Source organism: Morchella importuna (genome assembly GCF_003444635.1).
Source record: "Morchella importuna strain M04M26 chromosome Unknown Morimp01GS047, whole genome shotgun sequence".
Taxonomy (NCBI): Eukaryota; Fungi; Ascomycota; class Pezizomycetes; order Pezizales; family Morchellaceae; genus Morchella; species Morchella importuna.
In genome coordinates, this window is record NW_025763444.1 from 121,596 (window position 1) to 147,937 (window position 26,342).

The 26,342-nt window shown below is 48.5% G+C and overlaps 4 protein-coding genes across 4 annotated transcripts; 1 reads left to right on the top strand and 3 right to left on the bottom strand.

Moving 5' to 3' along the window:
- Positions 1–1,028: 1,028 nt before the first annotated feature.
- On the bottom strand, positions 1,029–1,910 carry LAJ45_10534 (uncharacterized protein; the record flags this gene model as incomplete). The annotated part of the gene is made up of 1 exon (XM_046120057.1): positions 1,029–1,910. The coding sequence occupies one exon, from the start codon at positions 1,908–1,910 to the stop codon at positions 1,029–1,031; it is 882 nt and encodes a 293-aa protein (XP_045966716.1).
- Positions 1,911–16,793: 14,883 nt separating this feature from the next.
- On the bottom strand, positions 16,794–19,207 carry LAJ45_10535 (uncharacterized protein; the record flags this gene model as incomplete). Its single annotated transcript, XM_046120058.1, has 7 exons — positions 16,794–17,045; positions 17,131–17,198; positions 17,306–17,531; positions 17,588–17,761; positions 17,817–18,009; positions 18,105–18,541; positions 18,611–19,207. The coding sequence occupies 7 exons, from the start codon at positions 19,205–19,207 to the stop codon at positions 16,794–16,796; spliced, it is 1,947 nt and encodes a 648-aa protein (XP_045966717.1).
- Positions 19,208–19,699: 492 nt separating this feature from the next.
- Positions 19,700–22,108, bottom strand: LAJ45_10536 (uncharacterized protein; the record flags this gene model as incomplete). Its single annotated transcript, XM_046120059.1, has 3 exons — positions 19,700–20,811; positions 20,890–22,036; positions 22,106–22,108. The coding sequence occupies 3 exons, from the start codon at positions 22,106–22,108 to the stop codon at positions 19,700–19,702; spliced, it is 2,262 nt and encodes a 753-aa protein (XP_045966718.1).
- Positions 22,109–22,922: 814 nt separating this feature from the next.
- Positions 22,923–26,279, top strand: LAJ45_10537 (uncharacterized protein; the record flags this gene model as incomplete). Its single annotated transcript, XM_046120060.1, has 3 exons — positions 22,923–23,731; positions 23,855–25,855; positions 26,060–26,279. The coding sequence occupies 3 exons, from the start codon at positions 22,923–22,925 to the stop codon at positions 26,277–26,279; spliced, it is 3,030 nt and encodes a 1,009-aa protein (XP_045966719.1).
- Between the last annotated feature and the right edge of the window lie 63 nt (positions 26,280–26,342).

Sequence of the window (26,342 nt, forward strand, 5' to 3'; positions counted from 1 at the left end):
TCCACGGATGACTTTTGGCCCCTTGGAACATGGCAAAATGACAGCGGAAGATCAGGCCAATAGCATTGCAAAAGAAATGAAGGATATGGTGGAATTCCTGAGGAGCGAAATGTTTCGGTCACAAAAGGTACAAGAGGAATCAGCCAATCTAAACCGTTCTCCCACCCCTCGTTATCGTATCGGAGATAAAGTTTTCTTATCGACGCGCCATGTTTTGACAAAACGACCCTCCAAGAAACTCGACTGGAAACGGATTTGCCCTTATAGTATCAAACGAATCGTCAATTCCTATGCTTACGAGCTAGAACTTCCCCGCTCTATGAATATCCATCCAGTATTCCATGTTTCGCTATTGTCACCTGAAGCAGGTAACCCGTTACCTGGACAGAAGCAATCACCACCACCTCCGGTTGAGATCGAAGGAGAAAAAGAATGGGAAGTCGAGGATATTTTGGATTCTAGGAAGCGAAGAGGGAAATTTGAGTACTTGGTACAATATAAAGGATACGACGATGCCTCCTGGCAACCGCTATCGGACCTCGAGCATTCGCCTGATATCGTTTAACGATTCCATGAACGTTATCCACGAAAGCCTAAGCCTACCAGGAGGTAGGCCTTAGAGGGGGGCGTGGTCTGTAACGGCAATATTGTATCTCGACTAAGACAATAGATTGGGTCGTGTGGAGGAGCGGTTGCGCAATTGAACGAGGATTTGTAATGAGGTTTCTGTTAGGTTCTTTCGGTTTCCGTTACGCGAGGTATTAGTCATCAACGGACTAGGAGTTGGATATATAAAGGGGCGTTGTCTCGTGTCTTTTCATGTTTCTCTTCCTTTCCTTTTCTCTTCACGGAACCTCCTGTATTTACTCTACGAATACTACTATTGTCCTACGTCTCGTCATAGGGTTCAACTGGGTTGTCACGCCAGGTAGAGCCGCCCCATAGTCCATAGTCTCGGATACCTATTGCTACGTCTTCGCCTTGATTGTATTCCTTGGCACTATAGTCCCTACGTCCATAGACCTCCGTTACAGGCACTCAGTTAAGCGGGCATTTCTTTCGGTAGGGGTGGGGCGACGACGTACCCCTGACAGATCCATCGGTACATCACCTCCCGGGCGGAACGAGGGATGGTTGTCAGGGACAGGTGCATTGACAGCTGGGGCGGCAGTGCGAGGAATAGGGGCAGGATTCCCCGGTGGGGGGCGAGGGGTCGGAGCAGCAGTAGCATTCCAAGGCTTTTTATTTCCTCGCTTAGCCTCTCCCGTTCGTCGTCGATTATCTAACCGCTGCAAGACTGTCGCACATGCATCTACCATCGTAGGAGTTTCATGGTGTATCATTGATTCATCGAGTTCCGCGTTAATGCCTTCCATCAAAGCCTCAATCCTAGAGACTTCATCCATCCCTGACTCGGCAGCATACCGTTGAAATTCGGCAAAGTAATCAGCAAAGGTTCGGTTTCGTTGACGGATGTTCCTAAGATTCCTCCTAGCCGTACGCATTCGATCAGGGTCCCCAAAAGCAGTATCCAAGATTTCATAAAACCGTAACATGGACGGCAAAGCGATGCCTTCTTCTCCAACATATTGTAAGAACTGATTGGCGGCAACACCCTTCAATCGGCTGAATGCATTGGATAACTTAGACTGTAGTGTGGGGAAGCGGTCGGCATTTCCCAATAGCTTGATCCTCATCTGTTGCTTGAATAGGTGTAGTCTTTCCCGATCGCGATCTCCCCTAAATACTTCAGGATCTGGGAGTTTTTCCGACCGTTGGGTAACCACTGGGACAGGTGGAACTGGAGGTACCGGTGGGGCATTATACTCTCCGATTGGTTCTTCATCAGGGGCAACCACTTCAACAGCAACTCGGTGGCCTCTGGCAGCGGCTAGATCTCGTTCAAACATTTCCCTCGCATTTCCAGCCTCCCTCTCCACCTCCTACAAGTCCGTTGCATACTGAGCAAGGCCATGTTGTGCCCGTTGAAGAAGTGCATAGGCTTCTATTCCAACATTGCCATCCACCTCTGGGTGTTCTTGAAAAAAGGTTTGAAGGGCATCGCTTAGCTGTTGGTAATCAATAGGAAGATGTGTCGCCATGGTAGACTATGGTGTTGTATTGGTTGGCAATAGAGGACGGAACTTGGTGTCACGGGGGTCTATGGACGTAGGGACTATGATGCCAAGGAATACAACCGAGGCGAAGACGTAGCAATAGGTATTCGAGACTGTGGACTATGGAGTGGCTCTGCCTAGTATGACTAACTAGTTGAGCCCTATGACGAGACGTAGAACAAAGTAGTATTCGTGGAGTAAGTACAAGAAGTTCCGTGAAGAGAAAAGGAAAGGAAGGAAAACATGAAAAGGCACTAGACAACACCCCCTTATATATCCAACTCCTAGTCCATTGATGACTAATGTCTTGCGTCGCGGAAACCGAAAGAACATAACAGAAAACCCATTACAAATCATAGTTCAACTGCGCAATACCTTCTCTTCACAACCCAATCTATCACCTTAGCCGAAATATAGTATTGCCGTTACAGAGACTCATGAATATGTACAATCTTGCTGATGAATTATCTTCCTCCAACGATACCCAAGTTTGCAATCCCAATGCCCGAAAAACAATGAAAGGCTCTTTCACCTCCGCTGTTCATGGGGTCTATACGCAGTAGTATCAACCCACAGCGATATCATTCTTATTGACGCCTTTGACATAAAACCGAAGGAAAAGTATATCATTTTCTTTGATCATAGTCCTTTGTTTTCCCTGCAATGATCCCTTCCGCCACAAAAGCTACCAACTGAGTGTAAAACTCTATATCCATGGAAGAATTTTCTGGACATTCAGCGTTAGCGGGTTGATCATCGCCGTTGTCGGATGGAGATTGTAATGCAGTGTCGTCGGATTGAGATTGCAATACGGTGTCGTCGGATGGAGATTGTAACACAGTATCGTAATCGGATTGGGAAGGCAACGCAGCATAGTTAGATTTGGCCTTCCAAAGTTAGTTGAAGGTTTTATAATAATAGCATTTACCCAATCACAATTTCATCTTTGACTTCATAGAGTAGTACTTATTCCGCAAGCCTTCTTGTGTTCTGTGGACCCCCGTTCTCACAGTGTATTCTTCTTGAATTTTGTCTCATTTCTTCGGGCCAAACTTTTTTCATAGGTCGGATAGTAATTGGATCTCTCTTTCAGAATAGATATTTTTTTTCATGGCGGGCACTGTTCATGATCAAATCGTTCGGTTTCCGGCACGCCATTTTAATACTTTCTTGAAGAAGTCTTTGTGATTATAACCGCCTATGTTTCATGTAAAGCATGGATTTTAACAGCTGCGAAAAGCCTCAAGCCAAGAATTGATTTGACTACGTACATACTAGTAGTGACCCACCTCCCATAAGGGTACTAGTTTCTAGATAACAGTGATACATCCGGATGGGTAGCGAGGAAGGACATCTACATTTACAAAGAATGGCCTTATCAGGCATGTGTAGAATCTGGCCTGTAAGGGTAACACATCTGCCCCCTTCTTGCATGATAGGTAGCGAAGAGGGGCATCTACAATCACAAAGGATAGCTTTATCAGACATGCGTACAATCTGGCCTGCAATGGTAACACATCCGCCCCCTTCTTGCGTCATAGGTAGCGAGGGGGGGCATCTACAATCACAAAGGATAGTCTTATCAGGCATGTGTATTCAGCGAGCGGTGATCTGTCAATAGGGTTCACGGACGCGCCAGTAGATAAACCCAGGATCGCGATGGGAATCCCGGTAGCCCATACCTGAGTGTGGCTATTTGTGCCATTGGAGCCTTGAACCCAGATCATCCGATTGGCGAATATGGGGGCAGGAGAGTTCAGTGATCGACATCAACCATCCAGCGCGTATGTATCGGGGACAGTCTTTCCACATATCGCTAGAATCTGATAGAAAGATGTGACCGTGCAAGATAGAAATCAGGTTTAGACTATTCAAAGATTCTTTTGCTCAAAACTCAATGATCTTTAAGGGCTCTGCTACCGACTGGAATGCTTGATAACCCTATGAAGACTGAGGATGTTGAATTAGTTGGGCCGAGAGGATCCCGAGTACTTATACTCCAAAGGATTCCGTTCCCCTGCCTCTACTTCCTTACTAAGTTCCAGTGATGCCTTCTAGCGGACGGGAAGCAACACCAAACGCTACCCCGCTTCATTCAAAGCGTTAGTGGGTGCTTCCGATTCCGAAGGCAACTACCCTTAGTCAAAGCCTTTGTAACACCTGCAGCCTTGCTTGTCGCACAACCGGGACTTGCATCAATGAGCTGCCGCTCAGGTCCAAGCTTAATTGTTGCTGTAGAGCTCTTCACTTATTGTAGACTTCCCAGGCATAGTCCCTTCCACTACCAGCGGACTTCCACTGCTCAGAGAATTTAGAGGATCGCCGAGCACTCAGAGCTTCACTCTGGCTGGCCTTCTAATTATTGGCGAGGCACAGACTCATCAGTCATTGCTCCTATGAGTAAATCCTCTTCCCAGCGCTCAGAATGTAGTTACTCTGACAGCTGGTAGCTAACCACACTGCCGGTACTTGCATGTCTCTGTGCAACTGGCTTCTAACAATAACTCTCAGCATGTAACCGGGCCATGTGTGTACTCATACACCAGACAGTTGAAATGGCTCCATTACACATATGTGGTTGCCAAAACTCGTTTAGCACGGTTGATATTTAACACAATGGGTACAATTATTGATTTATTTAACAACAAAAAATCGAACTGAATACATCCATCTCCATATGTTGTCATGACCAACAATAGCTATGACTGCCTTTCCGGTTAAAGCTTCCTTAAACTCCTACTCCGCTTGGTCATCCTGGATGTGCTAATGCACTAAGAGTTAGCAACCTGAAGCTAAATATTGTAAATAAACTTGAATCATGATCATAGTGGGGTGAATTATTCACCGGAAGCGTGGCGCCCTTTATATTACCAATGCAAAAGCTAACTAGACGCGCATATACTTGGGACTTGAAAGGTACTGAATATTACCAAAGCTATGATTGTCTTTTTCTCCTCCGAAACGTCTCTTTCTAGATTTAGGTGACTGAGGTTATTCTGTAACGGGGATCTATGGACGTAGGGACTATAGTGCCAAGGAATACAACCGAGGCGAAGACGTAGCAATAGGTATCCGAGACTATGGACTATGGGGCGGCTCTACCTGGTTTGACAACCCAGTTGAACCCTATAACGAGACGTAGAACAATAGTAGTATTCGTAGAGTAAATACAGGAGGTTCCGTGAAGAGAAAAGGAAAGGAAGAGAAACATGAAAAGACACTAGACAACGCCCCTTTATATATCCAACTCCTAGTCCGTTGATGACTAATACCTCGCGTAACGGAAACCGAAAGAACATAACAGAAACCTCATTACAAATCCTCGTTCAATTGCGCAACCGCTCCTCCACACGACCCAATCTATCGTCTTAGTCGAGACACAATATTGCCGTTACAGACCACGCCCCCCTCTAAGGCCTACCTCCTGGTAGGCTTAGGCTTTCGTGGATAACGTTCATGGAATCGTTGAACAATATCAGGTGAATGCTCGAGGTCCGATAGCGGTTGCCAGGAGGCATCGTCGTATCCTTTGTATTGTACCAAGTACTCAAATTTCCCTCTTCGCTTCCTAGAATCCAAAATATCCTCGACTTCCCATTCTTTTTCTCCTTCGATCTCAACCGGAGGTGGTGGTGATTGCTTCTGTCCAGGTAACGGGTTACCTGCTTCAGGTGACAATAGCGAAACATGGAATACTGGATGGATATTCATAGAGCGGGGAAGTTCTAGCTCGTAAGCATAGGAATTGACGATTCGTTTGATACTATAAGGGCAAATCCGTTTCCAGTCGAGTTTCTTGGAGGGTCGTTTTGTCAAAACATGGCGCGTCGATAAGAAAACTTTATCTCCGATACGATAACGAGGGGTGGGAGAACGGTTTAGATTGGCTGATTCCTCTTGTACCTTTTGTGACCGAAACATTTCGCTCCTCAGGAATTCCACCATATCCTTCATTTCTTTTGCAATGCTATTGGCCTGATCTTCCGCTGTCATTTTGCCATGTTCCAAGGGGCCAAAAGTCATCCGTGGATTCCTTCCCAAATTGGCATAGAAAGGAGAGACCTTTGTTGTTTCCGACACATAATTATTTGCTGCGAACTCAGCCATTGCCAAAGTCGGATCCAATCATCTTGTTGATAAGAAACATAAGTTCGAAGATACTGTTCCATTACGGCATTGATCCTTTCAGTTTGTCCATCAGTCTGAGGATGGAAAGCAGTGGAGAATCGTGGGGATATTTCCAGGCGTTTGCAAAGTGACTTCCAAAATTCCGCAACAAATTGGGTTCCCCTATCGGACACGACGGTATCAGGTAGTCCATGTAGCTTCCAGACATTATCGATATACAGCCTCGCTACTTCCTTCGAATCCACCTCTTTAGTCGTTGGTACCAGATGTCGCATTTTGGTTAGTCTATCAACAACAACTAGGATCGCATTATATCCATCGCTCTCAGGAAGGTCAGTGACAAAATCCATCCAAACATCCGTCCATGGTCCATCAGGTATTGGCATTGGACGAAGTACTCCATAAGGCAAATTGCGTGGTGCCTTGCTACGGACACACACATTGCAATTTCTAACATACCGGTCGACATACTTCCGCATTTGTGGCCAATAGTACTCCCGGCTTAGGAGTTCCAAAGTCTTCGCCCTGCCTGGATGGCCTGCCGATAACTTATCATGATGTTCTTTTAGAAGTCTCAGCCGGAGGTTATTGTCATTTGGTACGTAGAGTGCGCCTCGATAAAGTAGCCGACCGTTATTGTCTTCAGTACATTCAGCAAGTGAAATCTAGTTTGAATGTCGAACGTCGCTCCGAAGAATAACGAGAATCTCGTTTGGGAAACTATCAACTTGGTAAGCTTTTGAAAACAACTCCTCCACAGTGGACATTCCTTCAGCGGATTCATTTGATAAAGAACCCGCGAACAAACTTAGCTTTGTATCCAAATTTTTTCGCTTCAGAACCACTTGACTCTGATGCGTCAACCTTTCATCCCCCTCTTTAGGTAGGTCACCTGACCTTCTAGTTAATGCATCGGGTTTTGCTCCTTGTTTTCCCGGTCGAAATTGTATAACGAAATCAAAGCGTGAAAGAAATTCGGACCAACGGGCTTGTCGACGATTTAATAATTTTGTCGTCATGAAATATTCCAGATTTCGATGATCGCTAAAAACCTCAAAGGGGAATTGTGCTCCTTCTAGATGATGTCGCCATTCTTCAAAACATCGAACAATCGCTAGAAGTTCTTTATCATAGATTTCATAGTTACATTCCGCAGGGGAATGTTTCTTAGAAAAGAAAGCGACTGGATGTAAAACTCCTTCATCATCACGTTGTGATAGGATTCCTGCTGAAACATAGTCGGATGCGTCGGTTTCCACCACAATTTTTCGATCTGGGTCGAAATGAACTAGTATAGGTGCTGTTGTGAACATCTTTTTTAGGGTTTGAAATGCTTCCTCCCTTTCATCCGTCCATTCGAATTTAACATTTTTCTTTGTTAGGGCTGTAAGCGGGGTGACAATCTTTGAATATCCCAAAATAAACCGTCGATAAAAATTTGCAAACCCCAAAAATACTTGAACATCATGAAGGTTTGTCGGTGTCGACCATTCTAGAACATCAATAACTTTCTTTGGATCCATTCTGTTGCCGTTTGGGGTGAGGATTAGGCCGAGATACTTCGTTTCTTGAACCATAAATTCGCATTTTTCGGGTTTGAGATGGACATGATTCTCATCGAGTACCTTTAGAACCTTTTGAATGTGATCTTTATGCTCTGCAAGGGTTTCAGAATAGATGAGAATATCATCTAAATAGGCCGTTACGAATTGGTCTAGATAGGGGCGTAGGATATCATTGATCCAATGTTGGAAAGTAGCTGGAGCGTTCGCTAGTCCAAAAGGCATTACCGTATATTCAAAGTGTCCATATCGAGTCCGGAACGCCGTTTTCCATTCATCTCCTTCCGCTATTTTGATCTGGTTATACCCCCAACGTAAATCCAACTTAGTATAATATTTTGCTCTCGACAGTTTGGCTAAGGTTTCCTTCAGTAGCGGTAATGGATAACGATTCTTAATCGTGATTGCTTTGAGGCCTCGATAGTCAACACATAAACGAAGAGTCCCATCGGCTTTCTTGACAAATAATATAGGCGCTCCTGCTGGCGACTCGCTATGGCGGATAATTCCCTTAGGTAGGTTCTCCTGAAGGTAATCCCAGAGTGCCTTCAACTCAACTTGGGATAGGGCATATATCGGTCCCCATGGTGGTTGCTTGCCTTCTTCTAATATTATCTTCATATCATGGAATGGTCGATGTGGCGAAAGTACAGAAGCATCATATTCTTCAAACATATGGATATAGTGATGGAACTCTCTTGGTATCAGTTGTTCCACATCAATGGTAGTTTTTTCAGTCGCCAAAATGGTAACGGTGTGGGTTTCCGGTAGGGGAATTGATATGCCATGAACCGTAACTGTAGTTCCACTAAGCGAACAATGTTGACGGCAGCTTTGAGAATCGAAAATAAGCAAATTTTCCTTTGGTCGAATCGTGATGTCGTGGCGTCACATCCAAGATATTCCCATCACAATCGGATAATGTCCCAGCTTTGTTACAAAACATGACGCAGTCTCTCGGTGGCCATGGATGTCTAGTGAAACTTCGACAATATGGGTAATTTTTCCTGACTTGATCGGTCTGCCGTCTATAACGTCTACATGGCGCGGTATTTTGAGAGGGATCATGGTGAGGTTGTTGTGGCGTGCAAAAGATTCATCAATGAAAGCATATCCTGATGCTCCGGTATCAATAAGGGCGTAGGTGGGTACGAAAGTATTTTTATTCTGTGAGATCGAACAAGTTACTACAAATTAGTTCCCATCCATTTCCTCCTCTGATACCGAAAAACCAGAAATATGCAATTCAGAAAAATCCTTAAATGGTCCCTGGGCTAAGCCACTTAGTGCAGGGACAAATCTTTTGCCGACTCGTTATCGCTTCCATCATTCTCCTCCATTCTCAATACTACTCCTCTCATCACCGGTTTTCTTGGTTGATTTCCAGCTCCCCTTGCTTGGGGGCAATCTCTAACCATATGTCCGACTCCTCCGCAATAGAAACATCGGCCCTCAGCTAAGCGGGCATTTCTCTCAGTAAGGGTGGGGCGACGACGTCCCCCGGACAAATCCATCGGTACATCACCTCCCGGGCGGAATGAGGGATGGTTCTCAGGAGTGGGTACGTTGATAGCCGGGGCGGCAGCACGTGGGGTAGGGGCCGGATTCGCTGGTGGGGGGCGAGGGTTCGGGGCGGCAGTAGCGTTCCAAGGCTTTTTACTTCCTCGCTTAGCTTCTGCTGCTCGTTGTCGATTATCCAACCGTTGCAAGAGTGTCGCGCAGGCATCTACTGTCGCAGGAGTTTCATGGTGTATCATTGATTCATCGAGTTCCGCATTAACTCCTTCCATCAAAGCCTCAACCCGAGAGACCTCATCCATTCCTGACTCGGCAGCATATCGTTGAAATTCAGCAAAGTAATCGGCAAAGGTTCGATTTTGTTGGCGGATGTTCCTAAGATTTCTCCTAGCCGTGCGCATTCGATCAGGGTCCCCAAACGCAGTATCTAGGATCTCATAGAACCGTAACATGGAAGGCAAAGCGATGCCTTCCTCTCCAACATACTGTAGGAACTGATTAGCGGCAACACCCTCCAATCGACTGAAGGCATAGGATAACTTGGACTGCAGTGTGGGAAAGCGGTCGGCATTTCCCAGTAGCTTGATCCTCATTTGTTGTTTGAATAGATGTAGTCTTTCTCGATCGCGATCGCCCCTAAACACCTCAGGATCTGGGAGTTTCTCCGACCGTTGGGTAGTAGCCACAACAGGTGGTATTGGGGGTGCAGGTGGGGCATCATCACCACCAATCGGTTCTTCATCAGGGGCAACTACCTCAACAGCAACCCGTCGAGTTCGAGCAGCAACAAGATCTCGTTCGAACATCTCCCTTGCGTTTCCAGCCTCCCTTTCCATTTCCTGTAAATCCGTTGCGTACTGAGCGAGACCATGTTGGGCCCTTTGAAGGAGTGCATAAGCTTCTATTCCGACAGTATTATCGACCTGGGGGTGTTCCTGGAAGAAGGTTTGAAGGGTATTGGTTAGTTGCTGGTAATCGATAGGGGCGTGTTCCGACATTGTAAACTATAGTGTTGTATTTGTTGACAATAGAGGACGGAACCTAGTGTAACGGAGGTCTATGGACGTAGGGACTATAGTGCCAAGGAATACAACCGAGGCGAAGACGTAGCAATAGGTATCCGAGACTATGGACTATGGGGCGGCTCTACCTGGCGTGACAACCCAGTTGAACCCTATGACGAGACGTAGGACAATAGTAGTATTCGTAGAGTAAATACAGGATTGGATTGGATTTTTATATTGCTTTGAAGTACAGGACTTATCGCACGCCGGACCCTCCGTCAAACATAAGAGAAAAACAAAGGAAACGATGAAAGAATTTTTAGAAGAAGGTACAGAAAAGAAAGGAAAAAACCAAAGAAACCGATCATCATTCCTCCGGGTCCTCCTCGTCCATTTCGTACCAGTCGAGTAGGTTGGTTTTTGTTGCAAACTGTAGAATCAGGTCTACGTTGAGGTTGGTGAATAGCCAGTTTTCCCAAGTGGGCGGCCCCGGGATTTTGTCCATAAGTGGCCTTCGTAGTTGTGTCCATCGTGGGCAGTCGATCATGGTGTGTTTGGAGGATTGTTCCGAGCCGGATTGGCAGCGTTCAGGTTCCGTAAATGCTGCATATCTGTCTATCCTAGTGACTTGACATCGTATGCGGTGGATGAGTTTTGCTTTGGATCGGAGGAGTTTTGCTCGCTTTGGTGGGATTTTTAGGGTTCCTGGTTCGTGGTAGTTGATGAGTGGGATGGAGTTCCATTCTTCTAGCATGCGTTTGGTGAGGGTATCGTTTTGTATCCATCTTTCTCTGTGGTTACCTGGTTCCTGAAAGGGTAGCATGAGTGATGCAATCCGATGTAGGCCTGTGCCTTTAGTGTTTTTTATTCTGGTGGGGAGGAGTTGGATGAGTCCTTCGTTGAGTGGGTGGTCCGCAGGGTGGCAGAGGATGCGCGTCCCGTACTTCCGCGATTTGTGGTTGAGGAGGTGTTCGAGTGGGGGAAGTGCTGCCTCTTTCAGTAGTTTTTCGGTTTTGGTCCAGCGGGGTAGGCCTGTTATAATCCTGGCGGCTTCGTTGTAGAGGGGGGATAATGATCGGAGGATGTGGTCGGCTCCTGTCCACCATGCCTCCGATCCCCATAGGATGGTGGGGAGGAAGCCTTGGACGATGAGGTGGTGAATGGATTTTGTTGTTGATCCTGGGAGGTAGGCGATGTTTCTGATTCTGCCTAGGGCTGTGAGGCCTTTGGCGATGGTTTCTTCGATGTGTGGTCGGAAGGAGAGCGTTGAGTCCAGCCAGACTCCTACGTATTTGAGTCTATCTTTGGGGTGGATTTCTTCTTTTGCGATTTTTACCGAGTTCTTAGGGTCCGGGGTGCTTGATGTTGTGGGTTTGAAGAAGACGAGGTCGGATTTTTGGGGTTCATATTTGATGTTAAGGGGTTCTGCTTTCTTAATTCTTTCTTCCATCCTTTCGTTGAGTCTTTTGGTGATGAAGAGAGGGGACTTCGCGAGTTGGATGAGTGCGTCGTCGTCGATGTAGGTGGTGTTGATTTCTTTGGGAGAGTTGGTGGGGTCTGTTATTACCCCGGCGTATATCATAAATAGTACTGGGGATAGGGGGGATCCTTGGGGTAGTCCTGAGGAATATGGTCGTGGTGGTTCTAGTTCGTGGTTGAATTGGAATTGAAGTGTTCGATTGGTGTTGAATTCCTTGCACCAGGTCGTCAGGTATGTTGGAAATCTTTGTTGGGTCATGATCTCGGCGAGTAGGAGGTGGTCGACACAGTTGAAGGCTCCTTGTATGTCATTTGTGAGGAGTGCTGGTCTGTCTGGAGTAGTTCCTGTAGTTCGCTTGATCAGGAGGTTTTGTTGGATGGGCGTGAGCGTGCGGAGTAAGGCATCGATCGCTGAGATAGTTGGTCTGCCTCCGAATTGGTCTTTACTCAGGGTTTCCAGGATGGTTCCGGCAGTGCATAATCTTGTTGCCACTATCTTTTCCAGTACTTTGCTAAAGCATTGTAGTAGGGAGATGGGTCGGTAGGCTTTGGCCGATGAGTAGTCGGATTTTCCTGGTTTCGGGATTGGTATGCATTTTGCCACTTTCCATCGGTCCGGTTGGACTCCATGTCGGAGCATGGCTGAGAACATGTCCTGGAAGAGTTGGGTGTTTGACTTAATTGTTGCCTGTATGAAAGGATATGGTATGTTGTCAGGGCCAGTGGCCGAATGTGCTGGGCATGATTTGATTGCGGACGTGATTTCTTCTGTTGTTACTTCCTGGAAATCGTCACTAAGGTCAAAGGATGGGGGTCTGATTTGGAGTGGGGGGTTGTTGGGGGACGTCCAATTTGTGGGGAAGAGTTGGGCTCTTAGAGCTTGGCACTTCCCCGCAAACGTTTCTTCACCTTGTATAGTTGGGATTGTAATGTCCCTTCTTTTCCCCGTGTTGATTATTTTCCAGATGGCACTTCCCTTGGCCTCTGTGAGTTCTTTTTCCCTTTGTTCCGCTTTGGCTTTTCGGATTGCTGCCGTCCATCTTCTACTGGTTTTCCTGAAAGATTCCCTATCTTCGTCCTTTTGGGTGTTTCTAACTTTCCTTTCTAGTGTGTTGAGGGTTGATTTGATTTCTTTCAGCTCTGGGGTCCACCATTTCTTAGATTTGATGTGTCCTTGGCTCCATGGGGTCACCTAATCTATCAGGTTATCTATATGTTCGAGTATGAAGTCGACCGATTGCTTTGTGTGGTTCTGGCATTCCCATGCTTCGGGGGGGAACTGGAGGCCTGAGATGTTCTCTTCCAGTTTTCCCCAGTTCGTTCGGTGCCATAGTCTCCTGGGGGTGTGGGGGGGCTTCTCTATTCGTAGTTGTAGGATGGTTTTCCCATGGTCGGATCCGGCTCCATGTCGGTCAATGTTCCACCGGACGTCATGGTCCAGTACTGGTCCTTTGACTAAGGTCAAGTCAATGATGGTCGGTCTGTTGTTGTTTCTGGGGAAGTGTGTGAATTCGCCTGGTTCGTTAAGTAGGGATAGCCTTTGTCGATCGATCCATTTCTTTATTTTCCTGGATCCGGGTTTGTCCGTTCTGATTGTGTTGGTGTAGTCGTGGGATCTGTGCCCATACCAGAGTTGGTGGTGGCTGTTGAAGTCTCCCATGACGAGGGAGTTTTGGATGGTGGTTATCTGTCTGGAGATTTCTGCGAAGGGTCCGCTTTGTCCTGGTGAGTATATGTTGAGGATCTGTGTTTTCTGATTCTGGATTTCCACCGTGACGGAGACGATGAAATTACTGTGGGTGTAGTGGTGTTTTGGTTTCAGGTTGGCGTGTTTCCTGATGTATGTGGCGGCTTTAGTGCCCTTGTTGCTGGCTGTGAATAGGTAAAAGAGAGGGGATTCCGGTGGGTGGCCGTCTTTGTTGTTCCATGGTTCTTGTAAAAAAAGGAAAAGTATGTTGTGGTCCTGTTCTGCTTCCTCCACTACTGACTTTGTTGTAAGCTCGTTTTTCGCGCAGTTCAGTTGCTGTGCGATGGCCGTTGTTCTTTTGGTGTGACTCATTGGGTGTTATCCATGGCTGCATCTTCTTGGGGGGGGTCTTGGGCCGGGATGACGATGGGTATTGGTAGTGGGCTTGGGTTTGTGTCTGGTCCAAGTTTGTTTGTGATGCGGGCTTTGGTACGTTCTGGGCAGTTGGTGTCTGTTGCTTTGTGTGGGGCCTTGCAGTGGTAGCATCGGATGGGTGTATGGATGCATCTGGTACCTCCTGGGCATTCTGAGCATGGGTGTTCCTTTGTTTGGTGGTCCTCTGCACAGTGTCCGCATCTCCCGGTTTGGTGGGAGCATCTTTCGTGTCGGTGGCCATATTCTAAGCATTTGGAGCATTGGGTTTCTGGGTTGGCTGGGAGGTAGTTGTCGATTTTGCATTGCCGGTCGAATAGGGTAAGATATCTCAGTCCGAGGTTCTCTTTTGTATATTGTCCTGGGAGTGCGATGATCATTGACGAGTGCGTTTTCCCTGCTCTAGCTTCAGGTCTGCTTAGCCATCTGGGGATTTGTGCCATTTCGAAGGTGGTTCCGTAGTTGCTTCTGACTTCTGAGGCCATGACCTGTCCTGCTTCATAGCCGTCTCCGATTGTTGTTGGGATTCCGTGTACGATAAATTTGGACCATCTGGAGTTGACCCTTATGTCAACGAAGGGGACCTTGAGTTCTCTTAGGGCTGATTCAATTTCTTGTTTGTATTCTAAGACTTTTGAGGCGGGGGTAGCAAATTTGGTTTCTAGCACGATGTTGTTCTTTGAGGTTTTCCTGGCGGCGATAAGCGGGCAGTCTGGGTTTTCGATTTTTGAGTTGATTCTTGTTCTGATGTCGGAGGGGGTGACTGGTGATTCTTTATTTGTTTCGATGACTATTTCCCTGTCGATTTTTGTAACTTCTGGTTTGAATAGTGGGTCCACCTTAGGTTTGGGCTTCCTCCTGTTTGTGACCATGGTGTATTCGGGGTTGGCGTTTCCTGCTGCGATGGATGCGTAGGATTTTGGTGCTTGTGGGATTGGTGTTTCTTTCCTTTTCCTTTTGGTTGTTGTTGAGCATGGTTGGAGTTATTGATGGGTGCGGGGGGAGGGGCGGGGATGGTGGCAGCGGTGACGGCGGCGGTGGTTGTGGCAGTTCTTCCTTCGGCGGCCATTTGGTTGTTGTGCCTGTTGATGGAGAGATTGGTGAGTTGGTGTTGTAGGCGGTGGAGTTTCTCGGATGTTTTGTCCTGGTTCTTTGTCATTTCGAACATTTGTTTGGCCAGGGTGTCGACGGTGTGCTTGAGGGATTCATTTTGGACGGATAGGACTTCGATGGTGGCTTTCAGATTCTTGTCAGTTTGTTCGGTTGCCTTGTTGAGGGGTTCGAGCGCCACGGTGAGGGCATTTCTAATTACCCACGAGATGTAATTGAGATCCATTCTAGCATGGGTTTCTTGGGGGACGATGCTAGGGTGGATGTAGTCATACTTTGGTGCGTATGGTTCATTGTATTGGGTGTATTCGGCGAAGATAGAGAAGGGTTCGCCGCTGGGTTGGGTTTGCTCGATCGTGGTGGACTGTGTTTGTTGGGTGGATTGACTGGATTGGGTGTCGGCAAAGCGTGGGGGGGCTGGGGTTCCTGGGGGGGGGGCTCCTGCAAACCAGGAGCTCAGAGAGGCTTGTTGGGACATGATTGATGTTCCGGTTCGAGTTGGGTTTGGGAAGACTTCTGATAGAGTTCTTTTCCTGCCCGCGGTGTTTGGTGGGTTGGGTGGTGAGGCCAGGTTGTTGGTTGGTTTCGCTGCGGTCGCGAGACTTAGGCGAGGGCTTGAGGGGTAGAAAGTTCACAACTCAGGGACTAGAGCGTGGGTGACTTCGCGTACGAACAGATGTGCGATAAGATACCAATAGATTACGGAGTCTATTGACATACAGGATCGTGTTCGAGTAAAAGTTTTATCGAGAGTGCAGGCAAAAGTTTTATCGTTCGAAAGTTTTGGTGTTGCGAGGGTAGATACAGGAGGTTCCGTGAAGAGAAAAGGAAAGGAAGAGAAACATGAAAAGACACGAGACAATGCCCCTTTATATATCCAACTCCTAGTCCGTTGATGACTAATACCTCGCGTAATGGAAACCGAAAGAACCTAACAGAAACCTCATTACAAATCCTCATTCAATTGCGCAACCGCTCCTCCACACGACCCAATCTATTGTCTTAGTCGAGATACAATATTGCCGTTACAGGGCCGATGTTTCTATTGCGGAGGGGTCGGCCACATGGTTAGAGACTGCCCTCAACATCAGCAAACCTGTAGCCTTCGCCAGACGCCCGGGGCGCTCAGGGCGCTCAGGGCGCTCGGTAAGTAAACTACCTCTCCAGAGATACCGCCAGTGCTCCTGGCGAGGTCTGGCGCACATTATTCCGCCCCAGCGCACACTAGTCCGCACAACGGGCCCCGACACTAAGTAATAGCGCCCGGTGTAACTAGGACGTCACTCTACCCGCCAGAGAACGCCAGTTGCACGGTTGGATATCCTGACTGCTCCTGGAGCACTCTTCACTGCTCCAGCGGGCTCTGGGGATAGAATGATTGCCCTGACTCCCCCTGACGTTGCCGGATGGGGTGCTTTGAAATCTGGCTCATGCCCGACGTACCGATTCCTACATGTCGGCGCCCCGTCCTCTCTAGGCATACACCTCTCCGCCGTTCCGGCCTCTGGTATTCACAATTCCCCCATGAGATTACAAAAACATCACTCGCACGACGATCTCTACTGTCTCCAGAGCACTCGCGACTGCACTTTGAGAATTGGTGTATTCAACACCGTGATCCTCCGCCTAATACTAAATACAATACGCCATTTAACACCCTAACTAACCCTAATACAATATACGAATCAGAAGAAATCCCCCACTATCTCCCTTAGCACTCGTGATTGTTCTACACATCCTCCTCCCCCCCCCCTTCTTAATCCCCCGCTACAGGTAATTCCGGCTCTTCTTCTTCCTCCTCCCCCTCCTCTTCGGTGTCAATGCCGCGAAGTCGGGCATTAATCACTTCGTCCTGGGCGCTGTCGGAATCAACCCGACCTCCTGTAGCACTCGTGGGTGTTCTCCGAGCATCTCGGAATGCGGCAAGATCCGCAGGCAGAGCTTCATCGTCCTCGCTAAAACCCTTCTCCGGTATAATCTCAATCGTTACCCCTTTTTTATCTCGTATCTATTAGGGTTAGCATTTAGAATACTACTCGCATTACCGGCATCTAGAAGTATCATAGCTTTTCTCGAAGGTTATCTTTGATTACCTCCAAGGTTGCCTCCTGGTTCTGTTTACTTCTCCCCTTCCAAGTGTTGCTCATCCTGTTGAACGTTTCTACTCGTGTTTGGATGTCAGCTTGGCAATCCCGTATAGCCCTAGGAGCATCCGTCATTGCTCCCAAGGCACTCGCCATATCAATGAGGGCATCGGGCCATACTTACTCACAACACTCTCATTCTGCGACTGAAAATTATCAGGCTTCACGTAACTCCCTATTGACCACGCCCGAATGCCGTGCCAGATCGCCGTCGATATCAGGCAAATAAGGGTAGGGGTTATCCGCTCTAGAAATTCGGGATCCCTAACCCCTCGCATTCTTACCCCATCGAAGTATTTAAAATACAATATATCGATAATTTCCGGAGCCAGGAAGCGCAGTCGGTAGGTCTAGAATCTGTTACCGGCTATCCCGAGTGCTCTCTGGGCATCCACTGGCATCATACCTCGTAATGCTGTTGGGGGCTCAAGAAACGATCATTCTTCAAAAGGTATTCCACTTGAGCCGCCCTCGCCTCAGGCCCCACAAAATTTCCAAGCCCGTATATCGTAGAGTCCGCCAGGCGCCCTTTCACCTCGTGCATCAAGTGGGAACGGACACGGGAGTGCAGACTTCTGACCTATCATTCTCAATTATGCTTCCAGAGCACTCGTAATCCTTTTGGGGGCACTCACCTGTTTAATAACGACCTCATCAAGGTCTACTCTACACCCCACTCGGCGACTAGCAGTTGCCCACATGCTCACTACCAGTACCGAAAGTCTTGCTGCAGGTGGAAAGGGCTCATGTAGAAGAGTATGCTCCCCGATTAACACGCTACACTCCTTCTCAATCCTCTGAGCCTGCACTGACAGCACATTTGCACTCCTAGAGTTAGGGACCACAGACCTCTAAGTCAATTGGCTCGAAGGAATGTCGCCAGTGTTCTCAAAGACGTCGTGAGTGTCCTCCGGAATACTAACCTCGCTTCCGGAATCAAAATACCCTCGCTTTCCGGCATCGGAGTACTCTCGTCCTCCTCCCTAGATGGGGGAAGGTACTCGATTTCGTAGACTCTTCGCGATCTACCTTGACCGTGAAGTTGGCTTGAAGGAATCTGACGACTGCTCACAGAGTTCTCGCCAATTACCTCGCTAGGCGGTGAAGAACGATATGTCCGGTAAGTGGGGGACGACTCCCCGTATCGAGAGCGCATCGAGGAAAAATCGATATGGCGCGTAGAAGAGGTATACTCATGAGCATAAACAGGTGCAGAGGGCCTAGACTGTGAGGGTGTTGGGGGTGCTCTCTGGGATGCCGGGAGTGCTCTCTGGGATGCATTCTGGCTGGGTGCTGAAGTGGGTGCTGCTCTCCCTTGACCTTGTTTGCGTATTACTTTCGCGCCCGGTCGAGTTCCCCTCTGAATCGTTAGCCACTAATACTTACATGTTAAAAAGCATCAATGAGCGAGATAGAGTCGAACCTGTACCACGTCCACCGACACGTTGGAAGAAGCAATGACCTCCGCTACCGCGCCAGTTGGTTTCCTCCGAGCATTGCCCAGTGCTCTGGCAGTAGTCGGCTGAACTGTATGAGGTCTCTTTCCGACAGTCTGAGACTTCTGGGTGTAAGATGGGGGGGGGGCTTGAGGTTCATCCTCCGGTTCATCCTCATCCTCCTCAGAGCTCTCGTGGTCATTCTCCAGAGCATCATCATATTCTGAGTGGCTAGTATCAACTATTTCTTCCACCTCTGGCGACTCAATTGCCTCTGGTGCCTCAATTGCCTCAGGCTCCTCCTGCGCTTCAAAATTATCAGTATGATCCTCGGGGAGATGAAATTCTACCCTCCTAGGACTGCTCCTCCCAGTGGGGGTTTCGGAGGAACGGAAAAGACCTTTCCGAGTTATTTGAGCGGCGGTGGTCGATTGACTACTCTGGGTGCGGGCTGGCAGTGGAGTCAATGTTCGGTAAGATATTTCAGACTCGTCAGTCAGTAAATCTTCATGGTCTTCAGGTCGTTTTGGGAGTCGTGGGTGCTTTGGGGCAAGAGGTGCTGAACCGGAGGATCGCTTGGTGGGAGCCATTCTGATGACTGTCAGGAATATCCGCAGTGCTCTAGGAGTACTCGCGATATCTTCGATTAGAAATCAATTCTTGGCGAGAAAATTTGCGCTGCTAATCAAGAAAAATTTGCACCGCTAATCCTCTTACGGCAGGGATCATCCTATGTTACCACAATTTCTGCACTCAACCGCATCATTTATCATCACTCGTTTTACTGCACTTTCTGAAGCGGTAACGAGTGCTCTGAGAGCAATCTAGTAGTTTGATTCGACTTTGAAATAAAAGCAATGCAATTACTACCTGGAATAATCTAATCTAATCTAATCTAATCTAATCCTATCCGATATAACCCATCCATTGATATACTTTCGCAAGACAAAGGGAAATCCAAAACACCAAATCGTACCGCACCTCAATAGCTATCGCGAGTGCTCAGGGAGTAATCCTAACAACTATTAAAAGGTTAGTGACAATTCCGCAGGAAGGGAAGTTAGAGATTATAACAAAGGGAACTAATGATGCCCACCACCATCACCACCATCACCACCACCACCATCACCACCGCCTCCAGCTGGCCCACCACCACCATCACCACCGCCTCCAGCTGGCCCACCACCACCACCACCACCGCCTCCAGCTGGTCCTCCACCACCACCGCCGCCCGGAGGAGGAGGAGGTCCGCCCGGAGGCGGTGGAGGTCCTAGACCACCACCACCACCACCACCACCACCACCACCACCACCTCCAGCACCAGCAGCCGCGAGTGCGTCAGCAGCTCTCTTGGCTGCTATCCCGGCAGGTGTCCAGATCGTCCCCTGTAAGAAGTTTGGGTCAGCAACCCCGACACCCAAAGGATACTTCCTAAGGTATTTGGGGTCTAAATCGTCGATAGCATCCTGCTGTCTATCGCGACGCCTAACAAGAGTCTGAATTAGCCTTTGATTACTGGCATCAGTTCTAGGCATATATACCCTCAGTCCTTTGGCATTTATCTGGTGCTTTCCCTCCTCGTAATCCGAATCCTCTGCAGGAATATCGATCATGCTATAATCATCTTCCTCAACGTGAGGGAAAGCCGAGTTCAACGGGGGGGATTCCGCACCACCCAGGTTAGCACCCGCGCCTGCTCTGTGGAGGACCGCCAATATCCTCCGAGGCCTGGCATTGTTGTTTTTCAACCAACCTTCGAGCTCCTCTGAATCGGTAATTTGTACCTCCACCGGCCGAACGGGAGGAACAGCTGCCGGGGGGACATTCTCAATTGCCCCCCAGATAGTCCTGACTGCTCTGCCGGGTACGGTGTGCTTCAGGATCAAGTTGCATAGCTCGGGGAAAGTTATCTTGGTCAAAATTCCGATAAACGAAGGTTCGTTCAGGGGATCATTCCAGTCATAAGTAGGTGGTGGGACGAGCATAAAGAATGCCCCTAGAGCATCGGGGTCCACCACGGTAACCATTATGGAAGGTCGCACGAGTTCCGGAGGTACTGCACGCTCTTTCCCTTTGCGAGAGCGTCTTCCGGCTGCCTGACCACCGCCGTCATCATCATCATCACTATCACCGGCAGCCTCTTTGAACTGACGGTCTCCCTGTCCCCTTGATAACCTATCCTTCATACCAACATCTGCGATGAGTCACTGTAGAGCACTCGCCAGTGCTCTACGGGCATCGGAGTCACCCCCAGTCCAAATTGGCAGAAAACCGTTGAGGGAGGGCAAGTTCATCAAGTAAAGGCATAGGGCATTGAACGCAGCCATACCGGACGTGCTTTTATTGACCCAACCCACATTTTGCATTTCCGCCTTTAGGCTGTTGCGGATGCTGGTGTACACTCTAGGTAGGTTGAGTAGACCTAAAGTCATCTTCGCTTTGCTTGCTTGAGTCATCTTGAATGCGGTCGAGCTCGGGGATGTCTCTTGAACACTCGGGGATGTCTCTTGGACAATCGGCGATGGCTCGGGTCTAATTAGTCTCTGTCGTACTGGTGAGGGGTGGTCTATTAGTTCGGACGGGCTTGCACTAGAAAATAACCGAGAGGGGCGTCGGGGCTTGAATGTAGGGGTCTCCGGTGCAAGAACCTTCGGTGGAGCACTGACGGGTGCTGGTGAGGGAGTAGTAGAGCCTGCTGGGCCTGTTGAGCGGCCTGTTGCTGGGCCTGTTGCTGCTGGGCCTGTTGAGCGGACTGCACTAGACTTGGACCGAGTGAGAACTTGACTTGGGACTATGGTCTTCCGGGCAACGTTCTTTTGTGGAGCACTAGCGGGTGCTGGTGGGGTAGCACTAACCCTAAGTACGGTCGTCCGTACAAGGGCCTCTGGTGAAGCACTGCTGCGTGCTGAGGAAGCAGTGGAGACTGCTGCTAGTGGGCCTGTTGCTGGACCTGTTGCTGGGTCTTGATCGTCACTTATGTATGGTTCAGAGGGTTCGGAACTAAAGTCGGGAAAGGAGTCGGAATCAGTTAGGGTTGCTCCCCAGTTACTCGGGAAGATCCCTTCAGTGTCCGATGGAGCTAGGTTAGTATTTGGCGGAGTCCGGGTTTCAGTCCGGATTGGTGGAGGTACAAGGTTTTGTTTTCGGCTCTTGTTGATCGGGGTGAACCCGGAAAGCACTGGCGACTGCTTAAGGGGTGTTTCTGGTATCTCCTCCGGGATAGGCTTGACAGTTTTGCGGGACGATTTGCGACCTGAGGAAGTTCGGTGTTTCTTATGTTTTCGGGACGATTTGTGTTTCTTGGTTTTTCGGTGGGTCTTTTCGTTCTCGTCTTCGTCTATGTCACGCAAGCGCTTCTTATTGCGAAGTTGATTTATGTTCTGTGAGCTACCGGGAGTGCTCTGAGCGGTGTTTGGAGTCTGATAATGTTAATGTATCACTGTGGTGAGTATGGTTCTAAAATTAATTGGATTAGGAGAGAGAAATACCATCTTATTTATAAAGATTGCAAAGGTTAAATCGCTTGAAAACGGAGGAACTTGAAGGATGAGATTTCAACAGGTAATGTTGAAAGCAATGGAAAACTTGAAGTGATAGGTAGAGGAGAACTTGAAGGTGGTTAGGAACTTCTCACGAACTTGAAGGAAGGGAGGGGTGTTCTTATACCGAGTACGATCAGCTTTTTTCTTGAGCTCATCACGCTTCCGAGAGCACCCACGAATGCTCTAGAAGCACTCGAGGGTTCTCGTACTCAATGTTTGCTTCAATATATGACGTTGATCTAAATGCTCCAGGCGCACTCGGGGATGCTCTGACGGTACCAATGGTGACGTCGATAACATTCTGGTGTTGGGGTTGGTGCTTGTGTTCTTGTTGGTGTTGGTACTCTGTCCTCTAGGAAGCTGATTCGGAGAGAATGTATTCTTTGAGCTCGTAGTCGATATTAGTGTTGAATTTGGCGCTGAGAACACTGTCTCGATCTGAAGAGACTCCGCGAGTGCTCAGGGAGAGAGTGCAGATGGTCAGGGCGATAGAATCTAGCATAACTGGCCGCCTGATTGGGGTGGTGGGTGTTTCTTCGTGTTGGTGTTGATGTTTGTATTAGGTTGGTGATGTATGACATCAGACTCGTATTGAAAATCAGCCTTGCCGACCGGGGTGCAGGTGAGAGGAGCCTCATTGGCTGACAAATCAAATCATTCGAGCACTCTGCAGCAGCACCTGCAGGAAAGAGCCTCCTCGGCCTTGGCAGAAACCAAATTTTTAGAGCACTCAGGAGTGCTTTGCTAGCATCATGAGACTTCAATGAAATCGTCTTGCCCCTTTTGCAGCAAGCGGTACAGCTCCTCCGCGAACTTCGATAAACATCTTCGAACTACACATCCATTTGAAGCAGATGAATGGCTGGGAAACCAATTTTTACTCCTGGAGCGCGATCAAGAGGCACCCGATGACACTCACGACAGCCCGGAAGGCATTCACGATTCCTATTCAGATGCCCATGACGACTCGGATAGTTCGGAGAGCAACAGTATCAATTATCATGACCAAGATCCCGATAATAATTCAGATCTGGAATCCGAATCATATTTTATGATGGAAGAGACATATGGAGATGCAAATAGGCATGAGGCAGCGACAACGATTTACGAGGGTGCTGGGGAGCGTCTCTACCGCTCGGAGGACTACGACGAATGCTCACAAAACCTTCTCCGATACCCGTGGCACCCATTCAACTCAGCATACGAGTTTAGAATGGCACGTTATTTCATACTGTCGAAGGCCTCACAAGGAAATATCGACAGTTTCTTTCTACACGCTCCGTCAAGCAGTGGCGAATGCTCCTACAGGACTGGGCGAGGTTTTATAAAGAGGTTGGACGAAATGAATGACATATTGGGAAAGGCGAGCTGGCATCATTCGGAGGTGGATATTGGGGGAGAGAAAATCCCTTACTATTACCGGGATCCAATGGTAATTGTGCGATATCTTCTAGGCCAACGGGCCTTTCGGGAGTCATTGGTGTACGCGCCAGTGGTAGAGCATAATGAATCTGGCGAGAGAATGTACAGGGAAATGCATACGGGAGATTGGTGGTGGGAGACGCAGGTCTGGTAAGCCTCACAAGTGCTCTAGAGGCAGTCGCTAATGCTTTCTGGACAGAATACCTTACCGGAGGGGTCGACTGTGGTACCAATTATATGCGCGTCAGATGGCACACATTTGACAAATTTTAGTGGGGACAAGAAAGCCTGGCCAATCTATCTTACCATCGGGAACATCAAGTCATCGGTCCGGAGCAAGCCCACTGGGCATTCGTTAATTCTCCTAGGGCTACTGCCAGTCCCACCTAAGCTCGGGAAGAACTCACTCGCTAATTCCGCTTTACGACGTCAGAGTCAAATGGAGCTGCATCGCGCCCTTGGGGAGATCTTTCAGAGCATTCGGGAGTGCTCTCAGGAAGGCGAGCTAATCGCATGCGCCGACGGGTACGAACGTCTATGCTTTCCGGTGTTGTCGGGTTGGATCGCTGATCAACCTGAGCATTCAAACTTACAAAATATTAGTACTAGCTCTTGTCCAAGATGCGAGGTGGAATTCCACAGTCTTGGGAGCACTCGCCGGAGCCCTACGCGCGATCACGAGGATTACCGGGAGAGGGTAAAGCTATTCAGGGAGAACCCGGGAAACCTGGGACCGGTGGAATACCTTGTCGCGAGATCAGTAAAGACACTCTTCAATGCTTTCTGGGGTATGCCGAGGGTTAATCCATACGATCTCAACAAACCGGACATTCTGCACAATATCTACTTAGGGATGTTGAAGCACATGATGGAGTGGGTTCAGGCTTTCTTGAAGAAGCACAATCGATTGGAGGAATTTGACAAGGCTTGGGCCTCGATTGCGCCTTACCCTGGACTGGCAGTACCGAACAAGGCATATCGTGCCACAACCCAATGGCAAGGGAAGGAGATGAGAAATCTGGGGTGGGTCGTTCTTGGAGCACTCGCGGCTGCTTTGAGAAACCCGGGGGTGGCTGTCAGGGGCGACTTCGCAAAGGCATTGAAATGTGTACGAGGCTTAATCGACTTCCACTTAATGGCGCAGTATGGGAGTCATACGACGAGCACACTGAATTATATGGAGAGCTATCTCGAGGATTTCCATAAGCACAAGGATATCTTTTTAGAATTCCGGGCGTACAAGAGGACGGTTAAGGATGCGAGAGATCGGACAAAAGCTGTGAAGACCTCAGGCTCCCAGAGCGCTCAGCGAGGTTTGGAGGAGATTCGCGAGATACGGGAAAGGTCTCACTTCAACTTCATCAGATTGCACGTGTTAACGCACTATCGGGAACATGTCGAGCGCTTTGGGAGCATTCCCCAGTACTCCACCGACATCAGCGAACTCGCCCATGTACGTCAGATAAAAGAGGCATACGGAGCATCCAACAAGGTCGATGCTGCAACGCAGATACTGGACTATGGGGGGCGGCGGTTGGCGTTAGAGATTCGAATGCTGAATCTGAAAGACATTGTTGGAGGTCCTGAGAGCACTGACGACATCCTTTGGAGCCATCGAGATAACCTGAAGGAGTTACTTGAGATTTTTAAAATCGAAGACCGGAAAAAAACACCAAATGAACGATCCATAGTAGAAGGCCGACTGCCTCTAAAGCGTCTTTGCAACCCCTCCACGAAATCGGAAAGACTTTTCAATATTGCGGATGGACTGCAAATAAGCCATACCACGTTATATCACCTGATAAAGGAGTATGCAGAGGATGCGGGATGCTCTCAAAGCTTTGCCGGAAGCTCTGAGAGCATTTTAGAGCGCCGGATGGAGATGTTCACATGTTTGCAGGTTCCGATACCAATCTTCCAAAGACCTGAGGTGTACGAGGTTCACAATATCAGGTGTACGGGAAACGCGGCTTTTAGGAAAGGGAAAATAAGAAAGGATTGGGTATGGGTGTCGGTAGCGTCCTCAGAGGAGTGGGGAGTGTTTCGGGGACGCTTACCAGGACGTTTCGAGGCTTTGTTCAAGCTGCGGGACAGTGGGGGGCGAGCACATAGACTATGTATAGTGGAGCTACTCGAGGCAAAGGATCGTGGTATCGCTGATAGCTCACATGGGTTCCTGAAGGTTTGTAGGAGGAGGAGGAAAAAGATGTGGGTCGTTAATATTCGGAGTATATTGGGAATGGCCCATTTGTTTGAGGTGGAGACTGGTAATTGGTTGGTAAATACTAGGATAGACTTGCGTACGTGGAATGAATTTAGTTGAATACTTGTAAAGCCGTGAGGGCATTCTTGAGTGCTCTAGGAACGTTAGACCCAATTGGACTCTCTAATTCAAAATTCGTGTCGTTCTGCTATGCATGCGGATTGGAAGAAGGAGGTAAAGTTTCGGCCGCTCAGTATCTGAGTCTGGCTATCCAGCAAGTTCGCTCCAGGAGGTCAATGCCAGTCCATGTTTGCTGCTTATGCATGGACATTGAGCTTTTCAGACGAGCCGTACCATGGCCTCAACCTCAAGGCTAATTATGCCTTTCACGAATCGACAGAAACATACACGTCCGTCAAAGGTTGGGTAGTCGTCACCAGTATACAGGACAGTGCTCGTATCAGTATCCCGCGACTGACCGTACAGCGGCGTTGAGGATACCCACGTTAGATATCTTTTGAGGGACTGGTGCGGCCTTCCTATCCTTTGAGGACGGTG